This window comes from Ammospiza nelsoni, chromosome Z, assembly GCF_027579445.1.
Source record: "Ammospiza nelsoni isolate bAmmNel1 chromosome Z, bAmmNel1.pri, whole genome shotgun sequence".
NCBI classification, from domain to species: Eukaryota; Metazoa; Chordata; class Aves; order Passeriformes; family Passerellidae; genus Ammospiza; species Ammospiza nelsoni.
Genome location: NC_080669.1, coordinates 77,143,474 through 77,156,442, shown reverse-complemented (window position 1 = coordinate 77,156,442; position 12,969 = coordinate 77,143,474). Strand labels below are relative to the sequence as shown.

The window sequence follows — 12,969 nt, the reverse complement described above, 5'->3', positions numbered from 1 at the left end:
TCTGAGGCAGCTGGAATTAGGACAAGAGCACTGGCCTTAAGCCGTGCCAGGGGACGTTAACGTTGTTCATAAGGAGTAATTTCTTCACAGAAAGGCTGGTTAGACATTGGATGGGCTGCCCAGGGAGGGTGGAGTCACCGTCCCTGGAGGTGTTCAAGAAAACCCTGGAGTAGCACTCAGTGCCACGGTCTGGTTGACACGGTGGTGTTGGGTCACGGGTAGGGCTCGATGATCTCGGAGATCTTTTCCACCCTCATTGATTCTGTGCATTCCAGCACAAGGTGTCGGGTTAATCGGACAGCCAGTGTTTGAAGCACTCCCAAGGCGCCGCCGGCAGCCGGCCGACACCGCGCCTCAGGTCCCTCCCCTCCCGCCTCGCTCCTCCCGCTGCCGCCTCGCCCCTCCCGGCGCGAGCGGCAGTGCCCGCTGTCCCGGTGTCGCCGCCCCGCCCCGCCGGCCGCCGCCGCCATCGCCATGAAGTGCCACTACGAGGTGCTGGGCGTGAGGCGCGACGCCGCCGAGGAGGAGCTGAAGCGGGCGTACCGCCGGCTGGCGCTGCGCTGGCACCCGGGTACGGCCCGGGCCCGGCCCCGGCCCCGCGCGGCGCGGGGGCACCGCGCTGCCGCCTGGCTCGGTGCCGGGGGCGGCGGGGCGGCTGCTGCCGCCGAGCCCGACCACAGCTGACACGGTTTCGTTAAATTGTCCTGCAGATAAAAACCTCGAGAACGCGGAGGAGGCAGCGGAGCAGTTCAAGTTGATCCAGGCGGCGTACGACGTGCTCAGCGACCCACAGGAACGGGCCTGGTGAGCGGCGCTTGGCCTGGCTGAGGTTTTATTAGCCCGGACTTGCCAGGGCTTGTCCTGTGCTGGTCCTAGGCAGGCGTGGGCAGGGCCAGCCGGCTGGTTTTAGGTTTTGCCGGAGTTGGAGCCCTGCAGCCCCGTGGAGGGGCACGGCTCGCCCTCTCACCCTCCTCGTGGTGTGCCGGGAGCTGAGGGCGTGCTGGGCCCCAGCAGCGCCCTGCCGACAGCCGGGCTGGGCCTGCTCCTCCTCCCCGGGCGGCTCTTCAGGGCAGCCCTAGTCAGCCCTCAGGGCCCGGGCAGTGCGTACCGGTGTCCCGTTCTAATTTGAAATACACACATACACATCTCTAAGGGATCACTATTGTAAATGTTCTGTGTAGCTTGTTTTTCACGTGGGCTGAAGCATCTACCAGATTACACAGCCAAACTCACCTCTCCTGTGTTTGTCCTCCTTGAGAATACTGGACTGGTTTTCCGTTTTTATGTGTTTGGGTATGATTTGAGGATATTTGAGTGCATGCAAGTATTGGGTGATTTAAGTAATGCCCTACCCCTTTCTGAAAGTCTTGTGAGGCATCTTTCTCAAATGCAATTGATAGGTAGCTAGCTCTTGAGGAATTATTGCTATATGTATTGCAGATAAAATAATAGTAAAATAAAGGTTAAGAGGGAATTTCTACTGTCATATTTTTTACTCTCTGAAGAGTTTGGATGTGAGAATTACAGACAGTGGGTTAAGCTATACAGTGATGTTATAGGCGTACTGTGTTAGTTTATCAGCACTGTGGGGTGTTCCGTGTTTCTACATCGTTGATGCTGTGGATTTTTTCCAGGTATGATAGTCACAGGGAGGCTCTGCTGAAAGGAGGAGCTGATGGAGACTATCAAGATGATAGCTTGGATCTGCTGCACTACTTCACTGTTAGCTGCTACTCTGGATATGGGGATGATGAAAAGGTAAGCTATCAATTAATCTTTAATTAATCAGCTTAAATTTCATTATAAGTGTTAGCATTTGTTTTGTGTTAAAGTTATATGTAGAATTGTTAGCACAGCTTACACAAATCCAAGAGAAAACTTAACCTGGATGTGTAAGGAGGCTTTAATCTTACCTATTGTCCAACAATTACTTAATCAAAATGTCCAGCTATGTTGTACAACTACAGATGTGTGCATATTGTTTATTTATCTTGTATAGTGAAGGATTCCAGGGCTTTGCCATACCATCTGTTTATTTAGAAATAACTTTCTCAAGCAAGAATCTTGTAAACAACAGAAAAGCAATGTAACTGTAGCCTTTGGGGGAAGGTGTGCTTGCTGTAATTGAATTCCCTATTGGATTTTTGAATTTCCCTTTGGATTTTAAAATACTAATAATATTTAATATACTGAAAAGCTCTAGGTGATTAGAAAAGCATCCACCAGAGGAAATACTTACCTGTCCTTCTGTTACTGTACTGGTAGTCAGTTAGTAACATATTAATTTAGAAAAATATAGGATATTTAACAGTGAATTTTATGTCTGGAGCTTCCACAGAATTTGATCCTATGTAACTAGGAACTTATCACCATCTCCAGCATATGGAAATTTTCTTTTAAAATCAGTGTTTAACTACGTGTCTGAAGAAGACAGAGACCGTGTGAGGAAGGTGGAAATAAAAGGCATGAGAGATAGTGGAACTTTGTTAGGAAGGGTCTTGTACCTCAGCAAGTGCTCACAAGGCCTTTATTCTGGTTTTGAGTTGTTCTTGCAGTGTAGCAACGTTTTTCTAAAATAGACAGCACCTGAGCATTTGTACATGTGTTACTGTGCCACACAAAAGGGTTTTTTATTTGTTTGTTTGTTTGTTTCAGGGATTCTTTACAGTGTATCGACAAGTTTTTGAGAAGATTGCGAAGGAAGAGCTGGAATATATGACACAGGAAGATATTGAAGAATTCCCTATGTTTGGATATTCCCATAGTGACTATGATACGGTAAGGACAAGTGTAAAACTGAACTGCAGGTAAACCTGCAGGAGTTAAACCATTACTTTGTCCCAAAGGAGGGGTCCCTCTGATCTCTGAATGCCATGCATCTGTGGTTATTTTCTACTGTTGTAGACCATTACAGCAAAGGAAGTGCTTGTGGTCTGATTCATATTTATGTGAATTAAAATTGGTATTTCCTGCTGGAGTACAGTATTAGCCAGGCCTGCTGGGTGAGTTGTCAGACAGATGCTTCACAGGGACAACCATCAATTCTGCCAGTAGAACTTAAGTCTAGTGCAAGACCTATAAAGCAAATGAATGGATGTTTTCTTTGTTTCCTGATGAGAGTAGTTTACCAGTGTTTAACACAACTTGTGTTACAGACAGGGGTACTGAGCTAATTTTTTTCCTGCAGCATGTAGTATCCTGCCTCATACAGGCAAACTGCATAGCACTTAGTGTGTAGCAGAGCCTTTAGAAAGTAGATGTGATGTTGACTGGCAGTGTGAGCTGCCATTATGATCACATTGTCATCTGCAATTAGTTTATAGTCAGATTTGATTCAGAAAAAAATTGCATGCTTTCCTCTGTGAAGAAAGAAAAGAAAGTGTATGGGTACTTTTATGACTTGAATTCTTGTCACCTGGTTTGCCAACTATTTGTTATAATATATCAGACTATCAGATTTAGGATTTTTTTTAAGGTTACCAGTATTTCTGTGTTGAAATTAAAAACTGAGGTGATAACACTTTCCCTAGGGAGTAACTGCACAGTATGAAGTGCACTCAAATGTTACTTCTAGTGTGGTTCTTCTCCCTGTCACTTTCTCTGTATGGATAATTATTTATGAAATTTGAATTGATTCATACCTTAAAAGTTAGTAGCTTCAGTGGTACAAAAATTGACTGGAGTTGGAAACAAAAGTTACAAATCAAACTTCTTGAGAAGTGCCAGAAAGGGTGTTCGGATATGGGGAGAAGTTTGGATATGGGGAGAAGTTACAGGATGGCTTAATGAATGGAAATCTTTCCCAAGGAGAATACATAGTATGTCTGGACCAGCTAAAATATGTCTTTTAATGTTGTTATCTTGACACATCTTTTGAAAACTGCTTCTTTTGAGTCCATGGGACAGATAAGATTATAGACTCAAAATAGCTTTAATGCTTATGTCAATTAATAACTGCAAAAAGGACTGGAATTCTGATCAACATGCTTTGCCATCTGCCTAGTTCATGCTGTTCTGGAAGCAGAGTGCTCACTTCTCCCCCCCCCCCCACCCTTCCCCTGGGATTCCTAGGGGTATTTTATAGGAAATAGCTTCTGGTAAGTAGAAAGGTAATTTTCCCTGTTGTCTTATATTCAGACTAAGAGATTATACTGTCAGAGGATTCCAGCATTGCAGTGCTCACTTCTCTACGCAGTAGGAATATAATGGGAAAGGAGTTTTAGAAGGGAGCTACAAAAACTATACAAGGGCTTTAAAATATGTGATGTGAATGCTCTGTGTTTTGGTCTGCTTTGTGAGTTCACAAGAAGCATGAGAGGCAGCTTGGTCAGAGCAAAGCAGCCAGGAAAGATATTCTTAAGGCCGTGAGTTCACAAGCATTCATGGGAAGAGAAGACTTGCAGGTCAACAAAAATGATCAGCTCCAGGTACAAGTAGTAGGCAAAACAAAATCCGCTTGGGAGTTCAGCAAGGGCTGCTGTTCAGGCTGCTGCTGAGTGCCACACATGTGCAGGTTGTTGAGGTAGCTGCTGAGAATGGGGAGAATCCCACCCTATAGATCTGGTGAAGAGGAGCATGGTCCCTGTCATCAGTTGGTGGGTGTGCATCCTTTTGCACAAAAGTATCCTCTTCTGAAGCAGAAATCTCTGGTAGGTAGTCTAATATTACTTAGGTTATTGGATGAAATATGAATGTTTATTGGTTATTTTTTGTGATAGCTGAGAAAAATTGTAGTGACTTACCTGCCAGAAGCCACAGCCATGAACTTCACATGTAGATAGGCTGCTGGAAGTTATTGTTGAGTTGTTCCTGTGAATAACAATTGATCGTTTTGTTCACAGTTTCTGTGAACAAAAATAGCAGAGGAAGAACAGAACTGACTAAAAAAACCATGAAACCATGAGGTTAAATACTTCTATGAGGTATCCCAAAATATGAGCAGTTGGGCAAATAGAAGTGAGTAGTAAAAAGGAAGATTGATGGGACAAGTAATGTAAGAAGGGAGATTAGGCATATCTTGATTGCTGAATATACAAAGTGCTGAAGGACAATAATTATTTGGAGAGAAATAAAGAACAAACCCAAGGTGATTGTGAGGCCACATTATTAGTCCGGCATTTACACATGAATAGTAAAAGGGAGGAGAATAAGTAACAATCACTTTTTATTCTAATATGAAAGCTAGGGGGCATAATTTTAGCCTACAGTCATGTAGTTTGCTAACAAAACAGGAGTAAATGTTTCTTCACATAGCCATTTCTTAAACTGTGCAAGTCACAGCTCCTTGCTGTTGTGTCATCAAGGGCTTTTCATTTCTGTCTTGCTCGGGAAGCAGAGAGAATATACAAGGAAGAAATAGCATTATGTATTTATTTTTTGTTTTGCTGCTTTTTTTATGCTGTGCAAGTGTGTGGCTGACCTCTGCTGTGGTGTAATGTGGAGTGTGTGTTTAATGTATGTTTGATGTTTGTAGGTAAGTACCAGCTTGCAGGCAGCATGTGTGATTCTGATTGTGCTTTTCAGTTTGACAGGAGAAATACAGGACAGCTAAGTAACTGGACACTAGTGTCAGCGTGATCCAGTCCTGCTGGGGGATATTTTTAGAAGTTGCAGTTTGTAATAGTTTAGATGAGGTTGTTGCTTTCAAACTTCAAGGATGATGTTAGGAATTTTTCTAAATCTTCATTGCTCTGAGGCAAAACTGTGGCCTGTATAGAAGTTCAGAAAAAAGGGTTACAAAAGCTCTGAATTACTTCTCTGTTTTTTCTGTCCCTCCTCAACAAGTGACTTAGTTTTTGTTTTTTTCTTGTAGGTAGTCCACCCTTTCTATGCATATTGGCAGAGTTTCTGTACACAGAAAAACTTTGCTTGGAAAGAAGAGTATGACACACGACAAGCCTCAAACCGCTGGGAGAAACGAGCTATGGAAAAAGAGAACAAGAAAACAAGGGAGAAAGCAAGGAAAGAGAGGAATGAGCTGATCCGTCAGCTAGTAGCCTTTATTCGTAAGAGGGATAAAAGAGTACAGGCTCACAGAAAGCTTGTGGAAGAACAAAATGCAGAAAAAACTAGGAAAGCAGAAGAATTTCGGAGGCAACAGAAGCTAAAACAAGCCAAGTATGTACATGTCAAACAAATTATTATTTTTTTAACTTGAAGAAATTATCCATGAGGATATAGTATAGACTTAGATTCTAATAGTAGCTCCACTTGCTCTTTTAAACATCCCTGAAAATTTTACATACTAATTTTGGTCTCAAGTCTGAGATGCCATATTTGGTAATTTGGGGCACGCTTAAACTGGGAAAACTGAGATGGTACATTCCCATAGCACAGTCAAGGAGTAATGTGCTTGTGGGTTTTGTTGTCCTGTATTTTTTTGAGTTTGTGTGGCATTCACATTCTCTGAACGGAGAGACATAATTATCTCTCTCAGAGTTTTTTCCTAGAAAAAAGAGAGAAGAAGAGAAAAACAATTCTTTTCTCTACTTGCTGCTCCTGTTCTTTTGCACATGTAGAATGTGTTAAGAAGATTGTTTACCTGAAGTGTTTTGTCAATTAAATTCTACTGAAGATTGTTTTGTTTCCTTGGCCAGTTGGAAAAAGCTGTGTCCTGACTGTCAGGAGACAATCACAAGGTTTTTTTAGTATTCTTTGTAGTGTAGTTATAGTACAGTATAATATAACCTAGTTATAGTACAGTAATATAACATAGTTTAATAAAGCAATTGTTCAGCCTTCTGAATCAATAAAGTAGGATACCAATCATTCCCTTCATTGGGGGTGCCCTGTTTTACTGTAAGTTTGGATCTTAGAGTAGGTTGAGATGACTTCCTTGCTGTCAGCTTGATACTGACCATGCTGCTCAGCATGTTCTGCCTGAAATGCAACCAGGACCCACCTATGTTAATAAAACTGCTTACAGTGCAGAGGTGCCCATTGACATCACAAATTAAGTCAGATTTCCAATTGTGTGCTCCATCATATGTTCAGAACTTTCCTCCTGTGATGCGGAAGAAGAACAATTATCTTTAGGTAGAAGTTATCTTTCAGTTACACTGTTCCCCTAGTTCCCATCTCAGGGACACAGTGTAGAAGTTACTGTATTCTGCTTGCAGGCTTGCTGAGCAGTACAAAGAGCAGAGCTGGATAACTATGTCAGATCTGGAGAGAGAGCTGCAAGAGATGGAGGCACAATATGAAAAGGAATTTGGAGATGGATCAGGTGGTGAAGATGCATTAGAAGAACAGGAGACAAAAAGCATTGAAGGTATGGTGTGTATGGAGGTGATATCTACTGAGTCACTGCAGTATGAGTGTGGCTCGCTTACAGCCTCAAATTCACAGTTCTGATGTAATGCAACTCACTCCCTCCCTCTGAGGATGCTGGACTAGAGTCTGTCCCTCTCTGGTGTTTTTGTTTGAACAAGCTGCAGCTGTTAATTTATACCAATGTCTGATTGTTGAGGTGATCTTGAGCTGTCTGTGTGTCAGTAGTACTGGAGAAATTGAATGTCAGTGCTGTGACTATTTTCTGGGGCTTAAAGAGCACCTTGTTTAAAAATTGCTGATCTGACTTTGTTTCTCTGATTCCTGCTGATCTCTTCAGACAAACTGAATGATGAAACTGAAGAAGCTGAACTTGTTGATGGTCTGTACTGCCCTGCTTGTGACAAATTGTTAAAAACTGAGAAAGCGTAAGTATTTGTGGTTGGGGATTTGTGGGTGAAGGTGTTGGATTTTAAGTTATTTAAAACTGCATTTTAGAGAATTTTTAACTTCACATAATGAGTGTTGTCTTTCCAGTAAAGACATTGTCAGTGCAGAATTTTCCATACTTCGTAGTGCTGGATAATGGGCCTGTTGTTAATTTATGTAAATATAACTATGTTTGCTCAGAGCAACCTGCAGTAACAATCTGGTCTTCACAGCATGAAAAATCACGAGAAATCAAAGAAGCATCGAGAGATGGTATCGCTGTTACGACAGCAGTTGGAAGAGGAGGAAGGGAAATTTGCTGTGTCTTCAGATGATGCAGATGGAATACAGACCAAAGAGGAGGAAGAAACAGAAGACATACCCAAACAGAAGTACGTGAAATTGTTTTTAATTTTATCATGACTCATGATTTACTAAGTCTTAGTGGCCTTCAGAGGGAGCTCCTGATGATTTGCCACTGCATTGCTCTCAGTATTGTGCAATTTGAAATACTTCTTAGCATCAGAGTTCCAGTAAAACACATGCCTGTGCATGACTACATTTGAGTGCCATAAAACAACAGACTTATGTTTTCTCTGCTACCTAAAGTTGTATGTTAAGGAAAAGAAAGATTTGCTATTTTCAAGCAGAGGGACTTCCACAGAGCTAGTGCTTATTGATTTGGTACTTACTGTCAATTGATTGGTGGCATAAATGGAAAACGAGCATGCTCAAAATCAGAATTGTTACACGACTTAATTTTTTTAAACAGCCAGAGCACAATTCCAGCTATCTCACTAGTATCTTTGGGTTCAGTCTGAGCAAAACAAATGTTTTACTAAATGCAGTGAGTAGTTTGGGAGACCTATTGTTTTATTTCTGGCATGAGTAACTTTCTTTTTGTGGCTACCTAATATCATGTTAAGAGGATCAAGGAAAAGTATAGCTTGATTATACTATCAAGCTATACTTTTATAGAAATCCTGTAGGTTTAGAAAACCTAGGGTTTTGGGGGTTTTCTGTAAAAAAAGGTAATTTTAAAATTATCTTTACAGACTCTCAAAGAAACAAAGGAAGAAGCAGAAAACAATGAAGGTATGTAGTCATAATCATACTCTGGGAACTTTACAACCCAGTTTTCTTAAGAAGCCGAAAACTCGCATTTAACTCCTGACAAATTATTTCTCTGTCCTGCAGAATAGGAGAGCTTGAAATTCCACAGAATTTTAAACTATTAAAAATACTTTAAATTATTTTTTGCCACCAGAATAACTTCTGTTAGACTTATTATAATTGTATTTTGTGATAGTAATATCATAGACCTCACTTCATTCTGTTAGTGCAGATGTTAATATGTGGTGCCGACTCTAAAAAAGCTGTAGTCTGAAGTATAAGAAGAACAGGTGGAAACAGGCAGATGGGGAGAATGGAAGGAATTGGTCAGTAAGACCAGTAGTGGCCATGGTGCATTAAGAGCCCAATGTGGTGGTCACTTCTGGCTTTAGTTGTAGGAGTTGGTATAATGTTTTGTTTTTTAATCTCTAGTTTAGAGGGGGTCAAAAAGACTGCCACAGTATTGGTTTTCTGCTGGCAATGTAGTTGTTGGAATGAACACATCCATTCCAACTTTTTCCTGAACTGCAAGCAAAAGTAACACCTGGAGTCTGTGTTACTCCAGGATCTGAGTCTGTGTGTGATATGACAGCAGCAGGTGAAATTCACCAAGAGCAAGCTGTTTCAGGCTTGAGTGGCAGGGGTGTCACAGTCAGCATGCTCCTGTGTCTGCCTTCCTCAAGCTTCATCCTTTTCAAGTACTTACTCCTGAGTCCTAGCCTTGTTCCAGTGAGCTGTCTGTACCAGATCCTGCCTCTTCCATGCTTTACCCTCTGATTTCCTATTCTCTGTTCACCTTTTCTGCCTTCTCACACTCCATCATTATCTCTTGTCCTTAAGAAACTTTTCTGAGACTTTCAAGCAGCTGAAGCTTCCTGGCTTCACATTGGCTGCTTCAGTTGCATAGTCCGAGTATTGGCGGGACCTTCATGTTTCTGTGCAGGCCGTGAGGCTTCAGTTAACTCCTTCCTCCTCTGTGTGAGACCAGAAGGTCTGTTCTCACTGCGGAGGTGGCACACAGTCACCGTGGCTCTGTTCCATCAGTTTGCTACAGCCTGGACAGTAGGTGCCACTCTTGCCTTGCTCAAGCTGCAGTCTTATGCTGGGAAATCCTCACCTCCATCCTCTGACAAGCATTGTGGAGTACTGGGAATCTCTGTGGGTTTTTTTTCTTTTCCTGAAGTTAGGATTAGCCAAGTTTTTTTCAGGTAGCTGAGACTTTGCACTAGAGGTGGTTAGAGTTCCATTAATGTGGTGTTAGGTCAAATTTGTTATTGTGCTATTGGGAGCTTTGCTGTTCTGCTTCAGACAGGAAGTGGATATTTTGCCAAACCATGTCTTGAGTCTAATCTGGCACATGGAAAAAGCTGCTGATATCTGCTAGGGAAGGAAAATATAGTGTGTCTACTTAATTTCAGTCAGCTCAGTTATTTTGGCTCCAGGTTCCTAATGCAGTTGTCTGGCACAGAAAACTTCAGTCTAAATAATTAACCCTTTGCAAAGTTATAAGCCACTATGTGTGAAATAAGAAATAGTAGTCAGAACAGGATGAACCCTGTGTATAATTAAAAGTTACTGTAGTAGCTTCTGTAGTTTCAGAGGCTGTTTTATTGGTGTTTCTTCCCTTCACCGCAGGTGGCCTCATCTTTCAAAACAGGAGAACTAAGGTTTTACATGTTACAGTCTCACTGAAAACACACAGTAAAATTAAGAGGGTCCATGGCTTTCTCTCCTCCCAACCCACCCATGTTTGAGGTAAATGAGTATAATACTATAAACATATCACTGACGAACTGGAAGTATTTAACTTGGATTTTTTTTTTTGTTTGGACAGCAGAGTTACGAGGACTCTTTTGATCAAAGTGCTGACGAAGAAACAGTTGAACAAAAGGAGGTGCTCAGCATGGAAAAGGACAGTGGCTCAACAGAGGAGTTGGTAAATGATGGCCAAAGATGTGCTGTGTCAGAGGACACAGGCATTACAGATGATGTCAGCCAAGAGAATGAAACAAAAAGTGAAGCAAAAAGGTGTGTTGATTGCAACATTATAGTCACTATGTCGTGTTTGGTATTGTCAAACAAGGAGAGATGTACTCTCAAATGTGGGCTCTGGGGGTGCTCACCAAAACTGGTTTGAATAAATACGATACTAAACAAAGCATGCAGGGGCTTCTCTGGAGGTGGTATTTGACTGCAGATTGCTACCATATCACTTCCTAGGAGCTGATTCAACATTCTGAGATTTACAGTTGACTGTATAAATTAATTTTTTTTTTTCTGGATGCACTTACATTTTGTTGCGGGAAGCAAGAACAGGGGAAAGCAGCAGAGTTATTGAAAACTGAAAATTGAAAAAGCTTGTAAATGCTAAATGTTCCTGTGCACTGATTTTAGCTCCTCTTTGTTGGCAGCACTAAGTCTAAAGGGAAGAAAGCCAAGGAAGCAAAAAAGTCTGCTAAGGTGTCTTCAGAGAGCTCAGCAATGGTATGTCAAATTACTTATGCTACTTAAAATAGCATTAGGTGTTGGAAGGGACCTTAAAGATCATCTAGTTCCAGTAGACCACATTGCTCAAAGCCCCATCCAGCCTAGCCTTGGACGCTTCCCAGGGATGAAGCATCCACAACTTCTCTATGCCAATGCCTTATCACCCTTACTGTAAGGAATTTCTTCATAATGTGTAATCTAGACCTGCCCTCTGTCAGTTTAAGGCCATTGCCCATTGTCCTGTCACTCTGCCTGTATAAAAAGTCACTCTCTCTGCTTTATGTAAGCCCCCTTAAGACATAGGAAGGCTGCAATGAGTTCTCCCTGGAGCCTTCTCTTCATCTTTCTCAGCCTGTCTATACAGGAGGGCTAAAAGGTGGGGGTCATATAATTACAAAGAAGGCTATTTTTTGGTCACCTCCAGTCCACCAATTCTGTCCCTGTGATTTTGATAGAACTGAAACTTCAGCTCTTGTCCTCACAGAGAAATACAGGACTCAGCTTCATTTCTAGGAGAGCTGGTAAAGCTCTGTGTGCAAGGCAGTTCAAATGATTAAACAGCTGGGGACAGAGCTGTTGTCACCCAGCACGTGACAGGCCAGTACTGTTTGCATCTATCTCAATATTGATGCTTGCCAGAGAGCAAAACTTTGTAGAACTACAGCTAAGACATACTAAATTCACTGCATCTCAGAGCCCAAAGCATTACCTACCTGGATGGTCAGGTGAGATCAAAACTATTCTTTACTTTGAATAGTAAAGATTTACTTAGATTTGCAAGGCTTCCATTCTTAATTTTACTTAAAGCACTTTGAAATATAATGAAGTTATATTTGCAATTATTTGTTAAAAAATATGTGCTTAATTGTTAATGAATAATGAAATCTTGATGATAGAAACAAACAGCTTAGTCCTGCTTCATTGCCAAGGAGAAACTGTCTGCAAGAAATTCGTGTATTATAGTGATGATGTATTCAATATGAGTGTGAAGCATTCAGGTTTTTTTTTCTCATTGTAGAATGAAGTTCCTATCCACTGTGTAACCTGCAACTGTACATTTCCATCCCGAAATAAATTGTTTGAGCACCTGAAAGTCACAGGACATGCAAGAGCAACAACACCAACTGTAAATGGAGCTGTGAACACCAAAAACAAAAAAGAGAAACGTAAAAACAGATAGAACTTTGCTGTAGTGACAGTCTTCAGAATTGTACAGTAACACTCTGAAAAAACTGAAACATGCACACTGCCTGTGTCTGGACTTAAACAAAGAAGGCAAATACCAATGTAGTTAAAAAATGAAGATGCACAAAAGGAATACTGTCTTGTGGAAGACTCTGTGCTTTCTTCTGTTCTTAAAAGCCTTCCTTTAATTATAGAATGGTTTGGTGTCAGGGCAGAGGTGGATGTTCCTTCCACCAGGCCACCTGTACCCTGAGCAGCTTTCACACCACAGGTGGGGAAATAGTAATTCAAAGCTATTCACCCTGTGTTCCTGTAGAACCTGCATGGATTATTTCCACACAGAGGAAATAATAAATTATTTTGACATGTGTGCTGTTGCTTTTCTTTTGAGAGGGTTCAGCTCAGGGTGAGTAGCCAGTAGCAGGGCCTATGCTCTGTTGATGAGAATATGGTGCTGAGAACACCCAGGTCATGGGTCTGGTCCTC

General features: G+C 41.8%; 1 protein-coding gene across 2 annotated transcripts; it reads left to right on the top strand.

Moving 5' to 3' along the window:
• Positions 1 to 468: 468 nt before the first annotated feature.
• On the top strand, positions 469 to 12,851 carry DNAJC21 (DnaJ heat shock protein family (Hsp40) member C21). 2 transcript variants are annotated; one of them, XM_059492250.1, is made up of 12 exons: positions 469 to 571; positions 711 to 804; positions 1,635 to 1,758; positions 2,656 to 2,778; positions 5,813 to 6,117; positions 7,119 to 7,270; positions 7,610 to 7,697; positions 7,932 to 8,090; positions 8,754 to 8,793; positions 10,646 to 10,839; positions 11,223 to 11,295; positions 12,317 to 12,851. In XM_059492250.1, exons 1-12 carry the CDS (start codon positions 475 to 477, stop codon positions 12,476 to 12,478), a joined length of 1,611 nt encoding a protein of 536 aa, XP_059348233.1. In that variant the 5' UTR covers positions 469 to 474; the 3' UTR covers positions 12,479 to 12,851. The 2 variants fall into 2 exon arrangements, with proteins under 2 accessions (XP_059348233.1, XP_059348234.1); XM_059492251.1 differs by having other exon boundaries at positions 472 to 571; positions 10,649 to 10,839.
• Positions 12,852 to 12,969: the final 118 nt, after the last annotated feature.

Coding starts and splice junctions, on each gene's coding strand:
- DNAJC21 (XM_059492250.1), top strand. CDS start 475: ATGAAGTGCCACTACGAGGTGCTGGGCGTGAGGCGCGACGCCGCCGAG. Junction 7,271..7,609: donor GGAGACAAAAAGCATTGAAG/GTATGGTGTGTA, acceptor TGATCTCTTCAG/ACAAACTGAATGATGAAACT. Junction 8,794..10,645: donor AGAAGCAGAAAACAATGAAG/GTATGTAGTCAT, acceptor TTGTTTGGACAG/CAGAGTTACGAGGACTCTTT.